General features: G+C 43.0%; 2 protein-coding genes across 2 annotated transcripts; both read right to left on the reverse strand.

Annotated features, from left to right (window-relative positions):
- Positions 1-1,685: 1,685 nt before the first annotated feature.
- On the reverse strand, positions 1,686-3,356 carry LOC146969745 (tripartite motif-containing protein 16-like). Its single transcript, XM_085804393.1, has 2 exons — positions 1,838-3,356; positions 1,686-1,706 (listed from the first exon to the last, which is right to left on the reverse strand). The coding sequence occupies exons 1-2, from the start codon at positions 3,332-3,334 to the stop codon at positions 1,686-1,688; spliced, it is 1,518 nt and encodes a 505-aa protein (XP_085660519.1). The 5' UTR covers positions 3,335-3,356.
- Positions 3,357-17,335: 13,979 nt separating this feature from the next.
- LOC146969746 (tripartite motif-containing protein 16-like) lies at positions 17,336-18,996 on the reverse strand. Its single transcript, XM_085804518.1, has one exon. The coding sequence runs from the start codon at positions 18,992-18,994 to the stop codon at positions 17,336-17,338; it is 1,659 nt and encodes a 552-aa protein (XP_085660644.1). The 5' UTR covers positions 18,995-18,996.
- Positions 18,997-21,167: the final 2,171 nt, after the last annotated feature.

Genomic DNA, 21,167 nt, shown 5'->3' on the forward strand with positions numbered 1-21,167 from the left:
ATTCAAATAGTTCAGATTATTTTGTCCCATAGAAAATACATTTGAACAGTCCTCAAACTCTGAAACTACTGGTCCTTCTTTGAACCTCATTTGCTTCCACATACTTTCACCTACAGACTTCATTCAAATTCTGATCTGTAGACAAACTTCTAATGTATTCAAGTCTTGTTAGTATATCAACCTCTTCTAACTGTAACTACTACCACTTGGTCTGGCTTATTTTCTCATCTTGCATGAGCAACCCTGATAATACATATATGCCCCCCACCTTTTCTCTTTACCTCTTTCTATCTTGGTTTGTCTTAACATGTTTCTTGTTTATACCACTGCTGTATGACAACTGTCTGCTCTCTGTGGCCCAGTGGCAGAGTAAAGGTCTGCTGACCATGAGCTCGTGGGTTTGATTCCTCCCTTGGTCATACCTTTGCATGTTGATCACTACTTGCACTATTTGTCAATTGCGTTTGCTAATTCAGCAACTGCTTTCAGCATTCACACGTATTTCCTTCAGGAAATACAATTTCTTGTCTCTTTACCTCTTTCTATCTTGGTTTGTATTAACATGTTTCTTGTTTGTACCACTGCTCTAAGACAATTGTGTTCAATTCCTCCCTTTGTCATACCTTTGTATGTTGATCACTACTTGCACAATGGCGTTCAGCTGCTTTCAGCATTTACATGTATTTCCTTCAGGAAATACAATTTCTAGTTAGACAATGCTCCACCCATTCAATGTGCAGAGGTGTGAAATCAGTCCATTCCCCTGTGGCTGTGTCTCTCCATCAGCTGTGATTTATGACCTGTATAATAACTAGTGCCTGTAGACAAGAGATATGCATACAAAATTATGTGACATACAAAGTGCGAAAATTCATGTTACACAAAGTTTATTTTCAACAACATTAAACACATATTCAAGCATTTCACTCATAGAATACAAACATGGGTCTGTTAGCTGTCATACATCATTCTCTGTAGTGTAATGATCTCATCTATTGATACCTGGAGTACACCATACATTGATTGTTTCTGTAAAGTTGGGACAGGAGCAAGAAAATGCTGGGAAAGTAAATTGTATTAATAATAAACAGCTGGAGGAGCATTTTGCGACTAACTTGGTTAATTAGCAACAGGTCAGTAACATGGGATTGATTACAATTACAGTATTTACACTTTGATTAAAGTTTATAGGCCTTATTATTGAGTGGATCTGAACAGCAACAACATTTGATCTGACAAACACGTCAATGTAAATATGATTCTAGATTACTTTGTTTCCAAAACGAGCCTCAGTGATAAAGGAAGGTCTGGTAATTGCTCTGATGAGGCCCAAACAACAACACACACATATAATCAACACAAACATCCAACAAACATTTAGAACTCAGAGAAGTTTCTATTTTCATGTGGAGAAACGTGAGTTTAGGTAAAGAAACATCATCATGAGCAGTGATCTCCTCCACGGCTCCAGCTCCACCTCAACAAACTCAAACATCAACACAACAAGAAATGACAAGAGGTCAAAGTCCCACTCATAATGTTTGATTGACAGGTGATCGCTGTGCAGTGCAGAGACACAACAGCAATGAGCTTTTACCAACAAACATGGAGACTAAAGAAAGTGATGAACTAAAATACAGATTTTAACTTCAACTGCACCTTCAATGATCTTCGTCTATTTGAGTTTACAAAACTCTGCTGTGCCTCTGTAATAAAGACAAATTCCAGCATGTAGAGACTGAGTGAATGTGGTCTGGACTCTGTGGAGGAGAGTCATCGTTTCAGAGACGCTGTAGTAGGACAGAATACCTGCTCTGTGATCCAGGTACACTCCTACTCTGGAGGACGGAGGACCTGAGACTGGAGTCTCGATGTTGTTGAACCAAAATGAGAAACTGTTGTTGTCACAAACTAACGTCCAAGATCTGTCATTGAGTCCAAAAAAACTTTCTCCCCCTACTCTGCTGATATTCTTGTATGCGACTGCTGCAAGAATTCTTCCTCTCTTTTCCACCTCCCAGTAACAACGTCCAGTCAGACTCTCTCTACTCAGGACCTGAGGATATTTAGTGAATCTGTCTGGGTGACGAGAATAAGGTTGATCTTCACCTCGTGTTACTTTCCTGTTTCCCTCAAATAATAACAGGTATCTGTGTGCTGTGTTTGGATCCAGTGTGATTTCCTGTGAATATCTTAAGAAGTCAGCTCTGGTCCTGGGCTCTGGTGGTGACAGTACATCATCCACTTCAGTTACTGTCAGTGAGATGTTTGTCCATGTGTCTCTCAGAACGTCCTGTAGTTTGTCTCTGAGCTGTGACACAGCTGCTGTCACATCCTCAAAGTGTCTGAGAGGACGGATATTGATGCTGGATGAGTGTGTAGATGGACTGAGTGCTGACAGTGAGGGGTAGTTGTGTAGAAACTGGGTGTGATCCTCTGTGTATGACAGCAGCTTCAGCTCAGCGTCTTTCCTCTTCAGCTCAGTGATCTCCTGCTCCAGCTTCTTCTGTAGCTCTTTGACTCCACTCACTTGAGTTTCCTGCTGGGATCTGATCTGCTGCTTCAGCTCAGAGCTTCTTTTCTCCATGAGATGGATCAGCTGAGTGAAGATCTTCTCACTGTCCTCCACTGCTTTATCCGCAGAGCCATTGATGACCTCCACCTCCTGTTGAAGCACCTTCACATCTTTCTCTCTGTCCTGGATTCTGTGCTGGATTTTCTGTCGACTCAGCTCCAGCTCTCTCTGCCTCTCAGTCCTTTCTGCTGCAGCTGAGACTGTGTCGTGGCCTTTATGTTCATCCAGAAGGCAGACAAGACAAATAGACTTCTTATCAGTGCGGCAGAAAATCTTCAGCACCTCATTATGATGAGAGCAGATGTTCTCCTGGAGCTTCTTGGAGGGCTCCACCAGCTTGTGGTTTTTAAATGAAGGAGATTCATAGTGAGGCTGCAGGTGTTTCTCACAGTAGGAGGCTGAACATGTCAAACAGGACTTGACAGCTTTGAGTTTCCTCCCAGTGCAGACATCACAGGCCACATCTCCAGGTCCAGCATAGCAGTGATCAGCAGGAGCAGCTTGGAGTCCAGTCTTCTTCAGCTCCTCCACTAAAGCTGCTAACATGGTGTTTTTCATCAGGACAGGTCTTGGTATGAAATTCTTCCTACACTGAGGACAGCTGTAGATTTTCTTCCCATCCTCTCCATCCCAGTGGGTTTTAATACAGTTGAAGCAGTAGCTGTGTCCACAGGGAATAGTCACTGGATCCTTCAGTAGATCCAGACAGATTGAACAAGAGAAAGTCTCCTGGTCCAGATGAACTCCTTTCTGCGCCATTTCACCTCTCACAGACGACGACTGTCTGAGTTTCTGTTGCTCAGAAGTTTAACTAGTTTGAACTCTGATCTCAACACCATGTGTCTCTGCAGTGAACGGGGCCTGTCAGCTCCTCCTCTTCACCACATGTTGGTTCCACCCATCGTCAAACTGTAGATCTGAAGGGGAGGGAACAAGGAAACACCTGAACAGAGTGGAGGTCACTGTGTTTGATGGCAATTTTTTTTTCAGTGTGAGCAGCTGTTGACTGTTATGACCTCTTTTCAATGAAGACGTGTTTAAAACTTACAAGTTAGATCATGTGTCTGTCAGAAGTTGTAAAAAAAAAACCTCCTGGTATCTGATCAGGTGTGACTCAGTCCTGTTTGTTCAACCTTTGTCCGACACAAAGTTCAACAACAGAACTAAGTGTTTTATGTCTCAGTTTACTTGCAGGAGACAGAACATGTTGGCATTGTTACAACTATCTGAACGTGTTTCAATTATAGTATTAAAATAGGCATAATAACACACTTTATTTTTTACAGCACCCCTTAATGATTTATCACATCACCCTTTGCAAGAAACATCTCATGGATACACTGGGTAACTGGTCATCAGTTTCCTGAATAGTTTCAAATTAGTTTTCTCACTACACAAATATACACATGGTAACATGGTAGATGATAAATAACGTTATCCACCGCTACATGGATTGATTTCTCATCAGCTTTGTTGAAAACAAATGCACATGGAGGAGAGGAGGGTTAGAGACACAGAGGAGAGACGAGACCTGGAGAATTCAGATATAATTAGTGTGAATGCTGAAAGCATTATCACATTGATGAAAGTCTCAACCTCCCTGAAGTATTGCTATAGTCCAGTGGTAAGGTGGCTGCTTGCCAACCCCAAGGTCATGGATTCGTATCTCACCTGAGCAGTCTTGTTAGTGAATCAACCTCTTCTAACTGTAACTACTATCACTTGGTCTGGCTTATTTTCAGATCTTGCATGAGCAACCTTCAGAATGCATACATGCCCCCCACCTCTTCTCTTTACCTCTTTCTATCTTGGTTTGTCTTAACATGATTCTTGTTTATACCACTGCTCTAAGACAACTGTGTGATCTCTGTGCCCTAGTGGCACAGTAAAGGTCTACTGACCATGAGCTCATGGGTTCGATTCCTCCCTTGCTCATACCTTTGCATGTTGATCACTATTGTCAATTGCATTTGCTAATTCAGCAAGGGCGTTCAGCTGCTTTCAGCATTCACACGTATTTCTAGTTATTCTTACGTCTTCCGCTCTTTTTTGTCCATTAACTAGTCCTTTCAAGGCAAGGCAAGGCAATTTTATTTGTATAGCCCGTTTTTACAAACAGTTTGTCTCAAAGGGCTTTACATGGCATCGTAACAACATCCTCTGTCCTTAGACCCTCACATCGACTGAGGAAAAACTTCATGGAAAACCCTTTTAACAGGGAAAAATCGGAGAAACCTCAGAGTGAGCAACAGAGGAGGGATCCCTCACCCAGGACGGACAGACGTGCAATAGATGTTGTTACAGACAAGAAAACAGTTTACAGTTTGTCACAGAATGTGCGAAATATGGAAATGCTAGCAGGAGTTGATGAAGGCAGTCTCTGCTGAGGGGGGGGGCTGGCCAGCTCGATGGGAGGACTGGGTGGCAGACTGGTCCATGGGAAGGGAGGGGAGGCCGGTCTAACAGCAGGGGAAGGGGTGGGAGGGGCGATGCAGGCGGCAGCTGGTGCAGAGAGATGGAGCTCCGGTGGATCTGCGGAAACACAGAGAGAGTGCGAGACACCAAGGCCAAACTACGAAGTGCAGCAGAAACTGACAGTTCAAAAATATACTGAGGAGAGGAGAGGAGAGGAGAGGAGAGGAGAGGAGAGGAGAGGAGAGGAGAGGGGAGGGGAGGAGAGGAGAGAGGAGGAGAGGAGAGGAGAGGAGAGGAGAAGAGGGGAGAGGAGAGGAGAGGAGGGGAAAGGAGAGGGCTCTGTGTAACCAGATGTGTCCCCAGCAGTCTAAGCCTATAGCAGCGTAGCTATAAAATGGTTCAGAGCTACCTGAACCTTTCAACAATTCATATATCAAAACGTTCAGCTTTTCGCGGACATTACTGCTATGACTTTTCTCTTTTCAACTATTCATACTTTTCAAATATTCAAATAGTTCAGATTATTTTGTCCCATAGAAAATACATTTGAACAGTCCTCAAACTCTGAAACTACTGGTCCTTCTTTGAACCTCATTTGCTTCCACATACTTTCACCTACAGACTTCATTCAAATTCTGATCTGTAGACAAACTTATAATGTATTCAAGTCTTGTTAGTATATCAACCTCTTCTAACTGTAACTACTACCACTTGGTCTGGCTTATTTTCTCATCTTGCATGAGCAACCCTGATAATACATATATGCCCCCCACCTTTTCTCTTTACCTCTTTCTATCTTGGTTTGTCTTAACATGTTTCTTGTTTATACCACTGCTGTATGACAACTGTGTGCTCTCTGTGACCTAGTGGCACCACCGGCCCGTCTTGCCCGCATGTCGTGCGTTCGATTCCTCCCTTGGTCATACCTTTTCATGTTGATCACTTGCACTACATATTTGCCAATTCAGCAATGGTGTTCAGCTGCTTTCAGCATTCACATGTATTTCCTTCAGGAAATATATTTTCTAGTTAGACAATACTCCAGCCATTCAACGTGCACTGGTGTGAAATCAGCCTGTTCCCCCATGGCTGTGTCTCTCCTTCAGCTGTGATTTATGACCTGTGTAATAACTAGTGCCTGTAGACAAGAGATATGCATACAAAGTGCAAAAATACATATAACACAAAGTTTGTTTATTTTCAACAACATTAACCACATATTCAAACATTTCACTCATAGAATACAAACATGGGTCTGTTAGCTGTCATACATCATTCTCTGTATTGTAATGATCTCATCTATTGATACCTGGAGTACACCATACACTGATTGTTTCTGTAAAGTTGGGACAGGAGCAAGAAAAGGCTGGGGAAGTAAATGGTACAAATAATAAACAGCTGGAGGAGCATTTTGCAACTAACATGTTAATTAGCAACAGGTCAGTAACATGGGATTGATTACAATTACAGTATTTACACTTTGGTTAAAGCTTATAGACCTTATTATTGAGTGGATCTGAACACAACAACAAAATTTGATCTGACAAACACAGTACTGTAAATGTGATTGTAGATTTCTTAGTTTCCACAGTGAGAACAAAGCTCAGTGATAAAGGAAGGTCTGGTAATTTCTATGTTAAAGGACAATTCCGGGCGAATTCAACTCTGGGGTGTATTTTCATATCATTTTAGGTCTAAAAGAATGAATCTGAAGATTTTCAGTTTAATCGCTCCTGTTTTGCGGTAGTTGCGTCTGTCCCCGCGTCCCCACGGCAGCAATGAATGGGAGTGGATGTAAGTTCCGCTGTTTAGGCTGTTTCCAGCCCTCAAAGCCGCAATTTTTTTCCACAGACAGCGTCAGATGGCTACTCAAACATGCACCGAGAAGTTTATTTACTTCAAGCAAGCCGGCATGTTTGTAAAACTAGATCTAATTCAAAGTCTCCCGGAGTCTCGCGCGAGCCCGAAGTTGCAGTGCTGGTGTATTCAGGCGCAGTCGGAGCTGCCGCTTGTGTCATAAACACAGGAATATCAACTCTTTACTTGCTTGAAGTGTACATTTTTTTCCACAGACAGCGTCAGGTGGCTACTCAAACATGCGCCGAGAAGTTTTTTTTACTTGAAGCAAGTAAAGAGTTGATATTCCTGTGTTTATGACACAAACGGTAGCTTTTCCCACTGCACCTGAACACACCGCGCACGGCAACTGGGTCTCGCGCGAGACTCCGGGAGACTTTGAAATAGATCGACTTTTACAAACATGCCGGCTTGCTTGAAGTAAATAAACTTCTCGGTGCATGTTTGAGTAGCCATCTGTCGCTGTCTGTGGAAAAAAATTGCGGCTTTGAGGGCTGTAAACAGCCTAAACAGCGGAACTTACATCCACTCCCATTCATTGCTGCCGTGGGGACGCGGGGACAGATGCAACTACCGCAAAACAGGAGCGATTAAACTGAAAATCTTCAGATTCATTCTTTTAGACCTAAAATGATATGAAAATACACCCCAGAGTTGAATTCGCCTGGAATTGTCCTTTAAGGCCCAAACAACAACAACACACAAATATAATCAAGACAAATATCCAACAAACATTTAGAGCTCAAAGAAATTTCTATTTTCATGTGGAGAAATGTGAGTTTAGGTAAAGAAACATCATCATGAGCAGTGATCTCCTCCATGGCTCCAGCTCCACCTCAACAAACTCAAACATCAACACAACAAGAAATGACAACAAGAGGTCAAAGTCCCGCCCACAATGTTTGATTGACAGGTGATCGCTGTGCAGTGCAGAAACACAACAGCAATGAGCTTTTAGCAACAAACATGGAGACTAAAGGATGTGATGAACTAAAATACAGCACCTTCAATGATCTTTGTCTATTTGAGTTTACAAAACTCTGCTGTGTCTCCAAACCGGTAAAGTAAAACTCCAGCATGTAGAGGCTGAGTGAATGTGGCCTGGACTCTGTGGAGGAGAGTCATGGTTTCATGGTTTTCACTGTGTCGTGGCCTTTATGTTCATCGACAGGGCAGAGATACACTGCTGATCAGTGCGGCAGAACATCTTCATCACCTCATTATGACAAGAGCAGATGTTCTCCTGAAGCTTCTTGGAGGGCCCCACCAGCTTGTGTTTCTTTAATGGAGCTGCTTCATAGTGAGGCTGCAGGTGTTTCTCACAGTGGCCCTCATTTATCAAACTTGCGCAGGATCTGGTGTAGATTCTGGTGTAAATATCAGTGTAGGCCAAGTGTCACGTGTGATTTACTAAAAGTGTGTACGCTGCTGATTTCGGAGTAGAACCGGCGTGGTGGTGATAAATCCGGCGGCTGAAAACGAGCGTAATTTAAATGTCACGCCCCGATATATTCCTGCTTTAGAGGCGTCGCCCTGCCACTTTTACGACATGCAGACACGGAAGACGGCCAAGAAGACGGACTTTACTGGCATTACCGCGTTGAACAGGGAGAGGGCGGCAACATTAAATATCTGGACATTGATAGATTGATAGTTTTTGTGATTAATAAGCGTCATCCTGGTGGATGGAGGCTGCAGACGCACGTGTCACCGACCACGTCAGGAAAGCCAGCGATCTCATGAAATGCTCCTGCAGTTCACTAAACACAAGTGACTGAGGAGAATCACGGCCCTAATATGCCTCATCATATAGGCATATTACTGCTGCGAACGCGACTTTATGACCATCAGCACCGCTGGCATGGTTCGGCTGATGGAGGGATGTGAAACACCGGCCCGATGTCCCGCTGACAGGTCCCGGTGACGGGAAAAGAAAAAAAAAACACTCCGCCGCGGAGATGCACCTGGACAGGTAGCGGAGCCGCCCCCCAACCGGGGCTCCGGTGTCCGGGCAGAGAGAGAGACTGAGGAGCCGTCCGGTCATGCTCTGGTGCTGCAGATGTTGGAAGTTTGTGTGTGTGATCTACAATAACAGGTCTGTCTGTCATTGACTGTTTCTGTTTACACAGCTGATTAACGAGCATCTGTCACGTCGTGGTTTTTAATTCATCTCAGTTGCTCAAAATAAAAGTCGAGTTGAATTTTCAACACGGACTTGGTTGTAGCGTTTCTCTATTTTTGGCTACTTTTTATCTTTTTATCAATATAAACAACAACAACATGTGGTCCACATCGCTGCGTTATTAGACTATGGTTTAATAATCTTTTTGACACAGCAGCACTCGTTCCTGCATGTTCTACGCTGGTTCCAAATGTGCGTACACCTGGTCAGAGCTGGCGTGGGATTTGTGCGAACCGTACACTCACGTTCAGATTGATAAATGGCGATCCTTGCGGTGAATTTGGTGTACACCCATTTTTCTGGTGTACGCAAGTTTGATAAATGAGGGCCAGTAGGAGGCTGAACACGTCAAACAGGATTTGACAGTTTTGAGTTTTCTCCCAGTGCAGACATCACAGGCCACATCTCCAGGTCCAGCATAGCAGTGATCAGCACTTTCTGTTCAACCTTTGTTCAACAGAAAGTTCAACAACAGCACAAAGTGTTTTATGTCTCAGTTTATTTGCAGGAGACAGAACATGTTGGCATTGTTACAACTATCTGAACTTTAAAAAGGATCTAGACTCTGCTGTTCCGGGCTTTAGGCTTTTTATGACAACCTGTTTATACTTTTATGTTTTTGTGCTTTTATGTACCTGTTTTCAGCTGCGTGTCTTTGTTTTATACTGTGGCCTCGATCTGATTTGCGAACTGGTGCTACTTGTTGACACTCTGTACATGTTCTACAGTACTCCTCAACATCCTGATAGAGTCTAGGCCAATAGAACCTCTGACTGATTCTATCATAGCTTTTCTGTTGGCCCAGACATTCTGCCCATGGAATGTGGTGTCCCAAATGTAAGATTAGCTGATGCAAAGATTTAGGAACAACCAATCTGGGAACCTCAGTGTCTGCAATGTACAACAGGTTATCTTTGAGGATGTCACCAATAAGAGTAGCTTGTTTAACTGGTACACCATCTATCTCACATACCTTGGCAAACAGAGGTTGAAGCAAAGGATCTGATCTCTGCAGCTCCTTAAAGTTGTCAGGGACTTGCCACTGTGGGTCCAGCAAAGTGGTCTCGGGATCTGGAGCAACTGGAGCTGGATCCTGCACTCTGGCCTTACCCACATGCTTGTCCCAGTGGCTTTTTACCCTTCCTAACCTTGGTACCCCCTTCAAAAAGGTCTGAATGGAGGTTAGGAAGGGGTTGCAAGCCTTTGGTCTGAGACCTAGTAACCACAGCACATGACTTGGATACAGCCTGAGCTAGGTTAGTTAGAACTGGTAAATCATTCCCCAGAAGGACATCATGTGACAGTTGGTCCACTACTCCCACCTTCATCATATATGCTTGACCCACTATCACAACATTCACATTAGCAGTAGGATACAATCATTCATCTCCATGCACACATCCCAAGCCCACTAGGTTCCCTAAGTCCAAAGTCTCATTGTCTACCAACTTAGCTTTCACCAGTGTCTGGGAACTACCTGTATCTAACAATGCTTCAACCAGTTGCCCATTGACAAGAACTGGGGTAGTATATCGGGATTTAGGCCTAGAAATTTGAATTGTGGGCTGTCCATGTCCATGAACATAGCACACATTGGCCTCTTTAGGCTTTTTAATTGGACACACAGCTGCATTGTGCCCTAGTTGATGGATCAGGTTTAACATGTCCCAGTGCGATGAGCAGCAGCTCTTGATCTCAACTTTATGAAATGAAAAGTTAGATCATGTGTCTGTCAGAAGTTGTAAAAAAAACCTCCTGGTATCTGATCAGGTGTGACTAAGACAGTCCTGTTTGTTCAACCGTTGTTCAACAGAAAGTTCAACAACAGCACAAAGTGTTTTATGTCTCAGTTTATTTGCAGGAGACAGAACATGTTGGCATTGTTACAATATGTGAACTTTAAAAAGGATCTAGACTCTGCTGTTCCCGGTTTTAGGGCATTTTTATGACAACCTGTTTATGCTTTTATGTATTTATGCTCTTATGTACCTGTTTTCAACTGTGCGTCTTTGTTTTATACTATGTTTTCTGCCGATTTTACTCTGAAGCACTTTGTGAACCCCTTCTGCGAAAAGTACTATAGAAATAAAGTTTACTTACTTACTTGTTTCAGTTAGAGTAACAAACCAGTCATAATAATACACTTCATTTTTACAGCACCTTTTAATGATTAATCACAAAAGAAACATCTCATGGATACACTGTGTAACTGATCATCAGCTAATTAACCAACTTGGTTAATTAGCAACAGGTCAGTAACATGGGTAGGCTATGGTTATAATCATGATATTTACACTTTAATAAAAGCTCATAGACCTTATCAGTGAGTGGATCTGAACAACAATAACATTTGATCTGACAAACACATAAATGCAAATATGATTCTAGATTACTTTGTGTCCAGAATGAACCTCAGTGATGAAGGAAGAGGTCTGGTGATTTCTCTGTTAAGGCCCAAACAACAACACACAAACAAATCAACACAAATATCCAACAAACATTTAGAGCTCAGAGAAGTTTCTGTTTCTATGTGGAGAAATGTGAGTTTGGGTAAAGAAACATCATCATGAGCAGTGATCTCCTCCACAGCTCCAGCTCCACCTCAACAAACTAAAACATCAACACAACAAGAAATGACAAGAGGTCAAAGTCCCGCCCACAATGTTTGATTGACAGGTGATCGCTGTGCAGTGCAGAGACACAACAGCAATGAGCTTTTAGCAACAAACATGGAGACTAAAGAAAGTGATGAACTAAAATACAGATTTTAACCAACTGCTGCTTCAATGATCTTTGTCTATTTGAGTTTACACAACTCTGCTCTGTCTCCAAATTGGGAAAGCCGAACTCCAGCATGTAGAGGCTGAGTGAATGTGGTCTGGACTCTGTGGAGGAGAGTCATGTGCCCTGTGATCCAGGTACACTCCTACTCTGGAGGACTGAGGACCTGAGACTGGAGTCTTGATGTTGTTGAACCAAAATGTGAAACTGTTGTTGGAGCAAACTAACGACCAAGATTTGTCACTGTCTCCAAACCAACTTTCTCTGCTGATATGCTTGTTTGCGACTGCTACATAAACGTCTCCTTCTCCGCTCTTCTCCACCTCCCAGTAACAACGTCCAGTCAGACTCTCTCTACTCAGGACAGCAGCATGTTTTGTGAATCTGTCTCGGTGACTAGAATAAGACTGATCCTGATTCATGTATGTTGTGTTTCCCTCAGATAACAACAGACGTGTGTTTGCTGTGTTTTGATCCAGTGTGATTTCCTGTGAATATCTTAAGAAGTCAGCTCTGGTCCTGGGCTCTGGTGGTGACAGTAAAACATCCACTTGAGTCACTGTCTGTGAGATGTTTGTCCACGTGTCTCTCAGAAGGTCCTGTAGTTTGTCTCTGAGCTCTGTCACAGCTGCTGTCACATCCTCAAAGTGTCTGAGAGGACGGATATTGATGCTGGATGAGTGTGTAGATGGACTGAGTGCTGACAGTGAGGGGTAGTTGTGTAGAAACTGGGTGTGATCCTCTGTGTGTGACAGCAGCTTCAGCTCAGCGTCTTTCCTCTTCAGCTCAGTGATCTCCTGCTCCAGCTTCTTCTGAAGCTCTTTGACTCCACTCACTTGAGTTTCCTGCTGGGATCTGATCTGCTGCTTCAGCTCAGAGCTTCTTTTCTCCATGAGACGGATCAGCTGAGTGAAGATCTTCTCACTGTCCTCCACTGCTTTATCAGCAGAGCCATTGACGGCCTCCAACTCCTGTTGAAGCACCTTCACATCTTTCTCTGTGTCATGGATTCTCTGCTGGATTTTTTGCTCCAGCTCTCTCTGCCTCTCAGTCCTTTCTGCTGCAGCTGAGACTGTGTCGTGGCCTTTATGTTCATCCAGAAGGCAGAAAGGACAGATACACTGCTGATCAGTGCGGCAGAAAATCTTCATTACCTCATTATGATGACAGCAGATGTTCTCCTGGATCTTCTTGGAGGGCTCCACCAGCTTGTGGTTTTTAAATGAAGGAGATTCATAATGAGGCTGCAGGTGGTTTTCACAATAAGAGACCAGACATTGCAGACAGGACTTGACAGCTTTGAGTTTTCTCCCAGTGCAGAAATCACAGGCCACATCTTCAGGTCCAGCATAGCAGTGATCAGCAGGAGCAGCTTGGAGTCCAGTCTTCTTCAGCTCCTCCACTAAATCTGCTAACATGATGTTTTTCACCAGGTCAGGTCTTGGTATGAACTCCTTCTTACACTGAGGACAGCTGTAGATTTTCTCCCCATCCTCTCCATCCCAGCGGCTTTTAATACAGTTGAAGCAGTAGCTGTGTCCACAGGGAACAACCACTGGATCCTTCAGTAGATCCAGACAGATGGAACAAGAGAAGGTCTCCTGGTCCAGACGAGCTCTTTTCTGCGCCATTTCAACCCCTCACAGACGACGACGACGACGACGACTGTCTGAGTTTCTGTTGCTCAGAAGTTTAACAAGTTTGAGCTCTGATCTCAACAACATGTGTCAATGCAGTGAACGGGGCCTGTCAGCTCCTCCTCTTCACCACATGTTGGTTCCACCCATCTTCAAACTGTAGATCTGAAGGGGAGGGAACACGAAACACCTGAATAGGGTGGAGCTCACTGTGTTTAAGAGCAGGAAGAAGGTAGCAGCAGCTGTTGATCTCAACTTTATGACCTCTTTTCAATGAAGACTTGTTAAAAACGAACGAAGGTTAGATCATGTGTCTGTCAGAAGTTGTAAAAAAAAAAAAAAAAAACCTCCTGGTATCTGATCAGGTGTGGTTCAGTCCTGTTTGTATAACCTTTGTTCACCACAAAGTTCAACAATAGCACAAAGTGTTTTATGTCTCAGTTTATTTGCAGGAGACAGATTATGTTGGCATTGTTACAACTATCTGAACTTTAAAAAGGATCTATAGACCCTGCTGTCCAGACAGGCTTTTAGTTTGTTTTTTTATGACAACCAGTTTATGCTTTTATGTTTTTATGCTCTTATGTTCCCGTTTTCAACTGTGTGACACAGAGGAAGAGAGACCAGACCTGGAGAGTTCAGATTTAATTAGTGTGAATGCTGAAAGTATTATCACATTCATGGAAGTCTCAACCTCCCTTTACCTGAAGTATTGCTATAGTCCAGTGGTAAGGTGGCTGCTTGCCAACCCCAAGGTCATGGATTCGTATCTCACCTTAGCAGTCTTGTTAGTGAATCAACCTCTTTTAACTGTAACTACTACCACTTGGTCTGGCTTATTTTCAGATCTTGCATGAACCACCATGGTAATGCATATATGTCCCCCACCTTTTCTCTTTACCTCTTACTATCTTAGTTTGTCTTAACATGCTTCTTGTTAATACCACTGCTCTAAGACAACTGTGTGTTCTCTGTGCCCTTGTGGGAGAGTAAAGGTCTACTGACCATGAGCTTATGGGTTTGATTCCTCCCTTGGTAATGTTGATCACTATTTGTCAATTGCATTTGCTAATTCAGCAATGGAGTTCAGCTGCTTTCAGCATTCACACGTATTTCTGGTTATTCTTACGTCTTCCGCTCTTTTTTGTCCATTAACTAGTCCTTTCAACAAATTGTATTGTGGCAAGCCAGGAGAAGCCACAGGCCCAACCCGACCGGGGAGAAACCCCAGGCTCTGGTTAGGGGAGGTAGCAGGGGGTGTGTTCTACCCAGTGGAGAGGTGGTGCAGCCACTGGGAATCTGGCACTGGACACACCTGCAGCCCATCAGGTAATCAGGGGAGAAGATTTACTCCTTGCTCTCCCACTCAATCTGGCTGCTCTTCGACCAGGAGGAACGACAGGCAACAGACGTCAGACAGCCAGGAGCCAGAGACGTGGGACTGTTTGAGTAGCCCTTGGACCCCGTGGCAAGTAACTCATGCCTCTCCTCTCTCCCTCTCTCTGCCCTATCCAGGAGCCTGGTTTGTTGGAGACCCAGGACTGAAACCTGAGGACAAACGCCCCAGCCGGGAAGAAACCTTAGTTTACCTTTAACCCTGTGCCCTTCTCCCTCCCTTTGACTTGTCTATTAAAGACTTTTTGATTTTGCCTCATCTGTCTTGGAGCCTGTTTTTTATGTGAATCTTGTTGCATTCTCCCCTTACCTGGGTTGCCACAGTATATCAAAACGTTCAGCTTTTCCCGGACATTCTCTTTTCAACTATTCATACTTTTTCAAATATTCAAATAGTTCAGTTTTTTTGTCCCATAGAAAAGACATTGGAACAGTCCTCAAACTCTGAAACTACTGGTCCTTCTTTGAACCTCATTTGCTTCCACATACTTTCACCTACAGACTTCATTCAAATTCTGATCTGTAGACAAACTTCTAATGTATTCAACCTGTGTAGAACTTGTTCATATCTTATACCGTTTTTGAGATAAATCCTTTAAAAGCATATGTGCATTTCTGACCAATTTCACAATTTTTAATGAGTGTGTATTGCATTGGCCAGAGTGAGTGAAATCATCGCTAGAGTGCAGGAGAGCCAAAAAAGCAACTGGAACTTTTCTTCTTAAACTGCCACCAAAGCTACAAATGATTCTCTACACTTATGATCTTGGAAACAGTTTGTAGCCACTCTTGTCTTCTGTCTCAAAATGTCGTCAAAAATTCACAGAGACTTAGAGAATATTTTTAAATATTTTTTAAATGCAGCTAGGGAGCTCTCTGCTCCCATTCACCCTAGTTCATTTTTTTTTCAGAGCCAAGCAGATGGAGCTCCAGTTTGTAACTTGCTGTAAACGGCATTATACTTTGTTTAAATTCACCCAAAACAGTCACACCTTGCACAGAAGTCCCCTATTTTTACTTCTTACTTATATTTATACTATTCTTCTTAACCTTCAGCTATCATTGAATAATCTCACATTCATGAAAGTCTCAACCTACCATTAACTCAAGTATTGCTATAGTCCAGTGGTAAGGTGGCCGCTTGCCAACCCTAAGGTCATGGGTTTGAATCTCTCCTGAGCAGTCTTGTTAGTGTATCAACCTCTTCTAACTGTAACTACTACCACTTGGTCTGGCTTATTTTCAGATCTTGCATGACCAACCTTGATAATGCATATATGCCCCCCACCTTTTCTCTTTACCTCTTTCTACCTTGGTTTGTCTCAACATGATTTTTGTTTATACCACTGCTCTAAGGCAACTGTGTTCTCTCTGTGGCCTAGTGGAAGAGTAACGGTCTACTGGCCATGAGCTTGTAGGTTTGATTCCTCCCTTGGTTACACCTTTGCATGTTGATCACTACTTGCACTATTTTCTAATTCAGCAATGGCGTTCAGCTGCTTTCAGCATTCACACGTATTTCCTTCTAACTAGAAATACAACTTCTAGTTAGACAATGCTCCACCCATTCAATGTGCACAGGTGTGAAATCAACCTGTTCCCCTGTGGCTGTGTCTCTCCATCAGCTGTGATTTGTGACCTGTATAATAACTAGTGCCTGTAGACAAGAGATATGCATACAAAATTATGTGACATACAAAGTGCAAAAATACATAACACAAAGTTTGTTTATTTTCAACAACATTAACCATATTCAAACATTTAACTCAGAGAATACAAACATGGGTCTGTTAGCTGTCATACATCATTCTCTGTAGTGTAATGATCTCATCTATTGATACCTGGAGTACACCATACACTGATTGTTTCTGTAAAGTTGGGACAGGAGCAAGAAAATGCTGGGAAAGTAAATTGTACTAATAATAAACAGCTGGAGGAGCATTTTGCGACTAACTTGGTTAATTAGCAACAGGTCAGTAACATGGGATTGATTACAATTACAGTATTTACACTTTGATTAAAGTTTATAGACCTTATTATTGAGTGAATCTGAACAACAACAACATTTGATCTGACAAACACGTCAATGTAAATATGATTCTAGATTACTTTGTTTCCAAAACGAGCCTCAGTGATAAAGGAAGGTCTGGTAATTGCTCTGATGAGGCCCAAACAACAACACACACATATAATCAACACAAACATCCAACAAACATTTAGAACTCAGAGAAGTTTCTATTTTCATGTGGAGAAACGTGAGTTTAGGTAAAGAAACATCATCATGAGCAGTGATCTCCCCCATGGCTCCAGCTCCACCTCAACAAACTCAAACATCAACACAACAAGAAATGACAAGAGGTCAAAGTCCCACTCATAATGTTTGATTGACAGGTGATCGCTGTGCAGTGCAGAGACACAACAGCAATGAGCTTTTAGCAACAAACATGGAGACTAAAGAAAGTGATGAACTAAAATACCTTCAATGATCTTCGTCTATTTGAGTTTACAAAACTCTGCTGTGCCTCTGTAATAAAGACAAATTCCAGCATGTAGAGGCTGAGTGAATGTGGTCTGGACTCTGTGGAGGAGAGTCATCGTTTCAGAGACGCTGTAGAAGGACAGAATACCTGCTCTGTGATCCAGGTACACTCCTACTCTGGAGGACGGAGGACCTGAGACTGGAGTCTCGATGTTGTTGAACCAAAATGAGAAACTGTTGTTGTCACAAACTAACGTCCAAGATCTGTCATTGAGTCCAAAAAAACTTTCTCCTCCTACTCTGCTGATATTCTTGTATGCGACTGCTGCAAGAATTCTTCCTCTCTTTTCCACCTCCCAGTAACAACGTCCAGTCAGACTCTCTCTACTCAGGACCTGAGGATATTTAGTGAATCTGTCTGGGTGACGAGAATAAGGTTGATCTTCACCTCGTGTTACTTTCCTGTTTCCCTCAAATAATAACAGGTATCTGTGTGCTGTGTTTGGATCCAGTGTGATTTCCTGTGAATATCTTAAGAAGTCAGCTCTGGTCCTGGGCTCTGGTGGTGACAGTAAATCATCCACTTCAGTTACTGTCAGTGAGATGTTTGTCCATGTGTCTCTCAGAACGTCCTGTAGTTTGTCTCTGAGCTGTGACACAGCTGCTGTCACATCCTCAAAGTGTCTGAGAGGACGGATATTGATGCTGGATGAGTGTGTAGATGGACTGAGTGCTGACAGTGAGGGGTAGTTGTGTAGAAACTGGGTGTGATCCTCTGTGTATGACAGCAGCTTCAGCTCAGCGTCTTTCCTCTTCAGCTCAGTGATCTCCTGCTCCAGCTTCTTCTGTAGCTCTTTGACTCCACTCACTTGAGTTTCCTGCTGGGATCTGATCTGCTGCTTCAGCTCAGAGCTTCTTTTCTCCATGAGATGGATCAGCTGAGTGAAGATCTTCTCACTGTCCTCCACTGCTTTATCCGCAGAGCCATTGATGACCTCCACCTCCTGTTGAAGCACCTTCACATCTTTCTCTCTGTCCTGGATTCTCTGCTGGATTTTCTGTCGACTCAGCTCCAGCTCTCTCTGCCTCTCAGTCCTTTCTGCTGCAGCTGAGACTGTGTCGTGGCCTTTATGTTCATCCAGAAGGCAGACAAGACAAATAGACTTCTTATCAGTGCGGCAGAAAATCTTCAGCACCTCATTATGACGAGAGCAGATGTTCTCCTGGAGCTTCTTGGAGGGCTCCACCAGCTTGTGGTTTTTAAATGAAGGAGATTCATAGTGAGGCTGCAGGTGTTTCTCACAGTAGGAGGCTGAACATGTCAAACAGGACTTGACAGCTTTGAGTTTTCTCCCAGTGCAGACATCACAGGCCACATCTCCAGGTCCAACATAGCAGTGATCAGCAGGAGCAGCTTGGAGTCCAGTCTTCTTCAGCTCCTCCACTAAAGCTGCTAACATGGTGTTTTTCATCAGGTCAGGTCTTGGTATTAAATTCTTCCTACACTGAGGACAGCTGTAGATTTTCTTCCCATCCTCTCCATCCCAGTGGGTTTTAATACAGTTGAAGCAGTAGCTGTGTCCACAGGGAATAGTCACTGGATCCTTCAGTAGATCCAGACAGATTGAACAAGAGAAGGTCTCCTGGTCCAGATGAACTCCTTTCTGCGCCATTTCACCTCTCACAGACGACGACTGTCTGAGTTTCTGTTGCTCAGAAGTTAAACTAGTTTGAACTCTGATCTCAACACCATGTGTCTCTGCAGTGAACGGGGCCTGTCAGCTCCTCCTCTTCACCACATGTTGGTTCCACCCATCGTCAAACTGTAGATCTGAAGGGGAGGGAACAAGGAAACACCTGAACAGAGTGGAGGTCACTGTGTTTGATGGCAATTTGTTTTTCAGTGTGAGCAGCTGTTGACTGATGACCTCTTTTCAATGAAGACGTGTTTAAAACTTACAAGTTAGATCATGTGTCTGTCAGAAGTTGTAAAAAAAACCTCCTGGTATCTGATCAGGTGTGACTCAGTCCTGTTTGTTCAACCTTTGTCCGACACAAAGTTCAACAACAGAACTAAGTGTTTTATGTCTCAGTTTACTTGCAGGAGACAGAACATGTTGGCATTGTTACAACTATCTGAACGTGTTTCAATTATAGTATTAAAATAGGCATAATAACACACTTTATTTTTTACAGCACCCCTTAATGATTTATCACATCACCCTTTGCAAGAAACATCTCATGGATACACTGGGTAACTGATCATCATTTTCCAGAATAGTTTCAAATCAGTTTTCTCATAATTGAATACATGTGACATCTGAGTTTATCTTTTTTTTAATCAACAGTAGCCTAATCTAACTGTCGTCTCTGCTACACCGCCACATAAACGTAACGCGCCCCTTAACCCGTAATCTAACATGGTAGATGATAAATAACGTTATCCACCGCTCCATGGATTGATTTCTCATCAGCTTTGTTGGAAACAAATGCACATGGAGGAGAGGAGGGTTAGAGACACAGAGGAGAGACAAGACCTGGAGAGTTCAGATTTAATTAGTGTGAATGCTGAAAGCTTTATCACATTCATGAAAGTCTCAACCTCCCTGAAGTATTGCTATAGTCCAGTGGTAAGGTGGCTGCTTGCCAACCCCAAGGTCATGGATTCGTATCTCACCTGAGCAGTCTTGTTAGTGAATCAACCTCTTCTAACTGTAACTACTATCACTTGGTCTGGCTTATTTTCAGATCTTGCATGAGCAACCTTGATAATGCATATATGCCCCCCACCTCTTTGCTTTACCTCTTTCTATCTTGGTTTGTCTTAACATGATTCTTGTTTATACCACTGCTCTAAGACAACTGTGTGCTCTCTGTGCCCTAGTGGCACAGTAAAGGTCTACTGACCATGAGCTCATGGGTTCGATTCCTCCCTTGCTCATACCATTGCATGTTGATCACTATTGTCAATTGCATTTGCTAATTCGGCAAGGGCATTCAGCTGCTTTCAGCATTCACACGTATTTCTAGTTATTCTTACGTCTTCCGCTCTTTTTTGTCCATTAACTAGTCCTTTCAACAATTCATATATCCAAACGTTCAGCTTTTCCCAGACATTATTGCTATGACTTTTCTCTTTTCAACTATTCATACTTTTCAAATATTCAAATAGTTCAGATTATTTTGTCCCATAGAAAATACATTTGAACAGTCCTCAAACTCTGAAACTACTGGTCCTTCTTTGAACCTCATTTGCTTCCACATACTTTCACCTACAGACTTCATTCAAATTCTACATATATGCCCCCCACCTTTTCTCTTTACCTCTTTCTATCTTGGTTTGTCTTAACATGTTTCTTATTTATACCACTGCTGTATGACAACTGTGTGCTCTCTGTGACCTAGTGGCACCACCGGCCCGTCTTGCCCGCATGTCGTGCGTTCGATTCCTCCCTTGGTCATACCTTTTCATGTTGATCACTTGCACTACATATTTGCTAATTCAGCAATGGTGTTCAGCTGCTTTCAGCATTCACATGTATTTCCTTCAGGAAATATATTTTCTAGTTAGACAATGCTCCAGCCATTCAACGTGCACTGGTGTGAAATCAGCCTGTTCCCCCATGGCTGTGTCTCTCCTTCAGCTGTGATTTATGACCTGTGTAATAACTAGTGCCTGTAGACAAGAGATATGCATACAAAGTGCAAAAGGGTGGATGACGTGACATGGCAGTTTTGCTGTCTTCAGTGTCAAGCATGTATGAATAAAAAATATATTTGCCAAACACCTTCTCAATATTGTGCAGAACATCATGCTTTATGTGAACATACTCAACATGTAAACAG

The sequence above is a fragment of the Trachurus japonicus genome, chromosome 17 (genome assembly GCF_045865225.1).
Source record: "Trachurus japonicus isolate A0001 chromosome 17, Traja_1.0".
NCBI classification, from domain to species: Eukaryota; Metazoa; Chordata; class Actinopteri; order Carangiformes; family Carangidae; genus Trachurus; species Trachurus japonicus.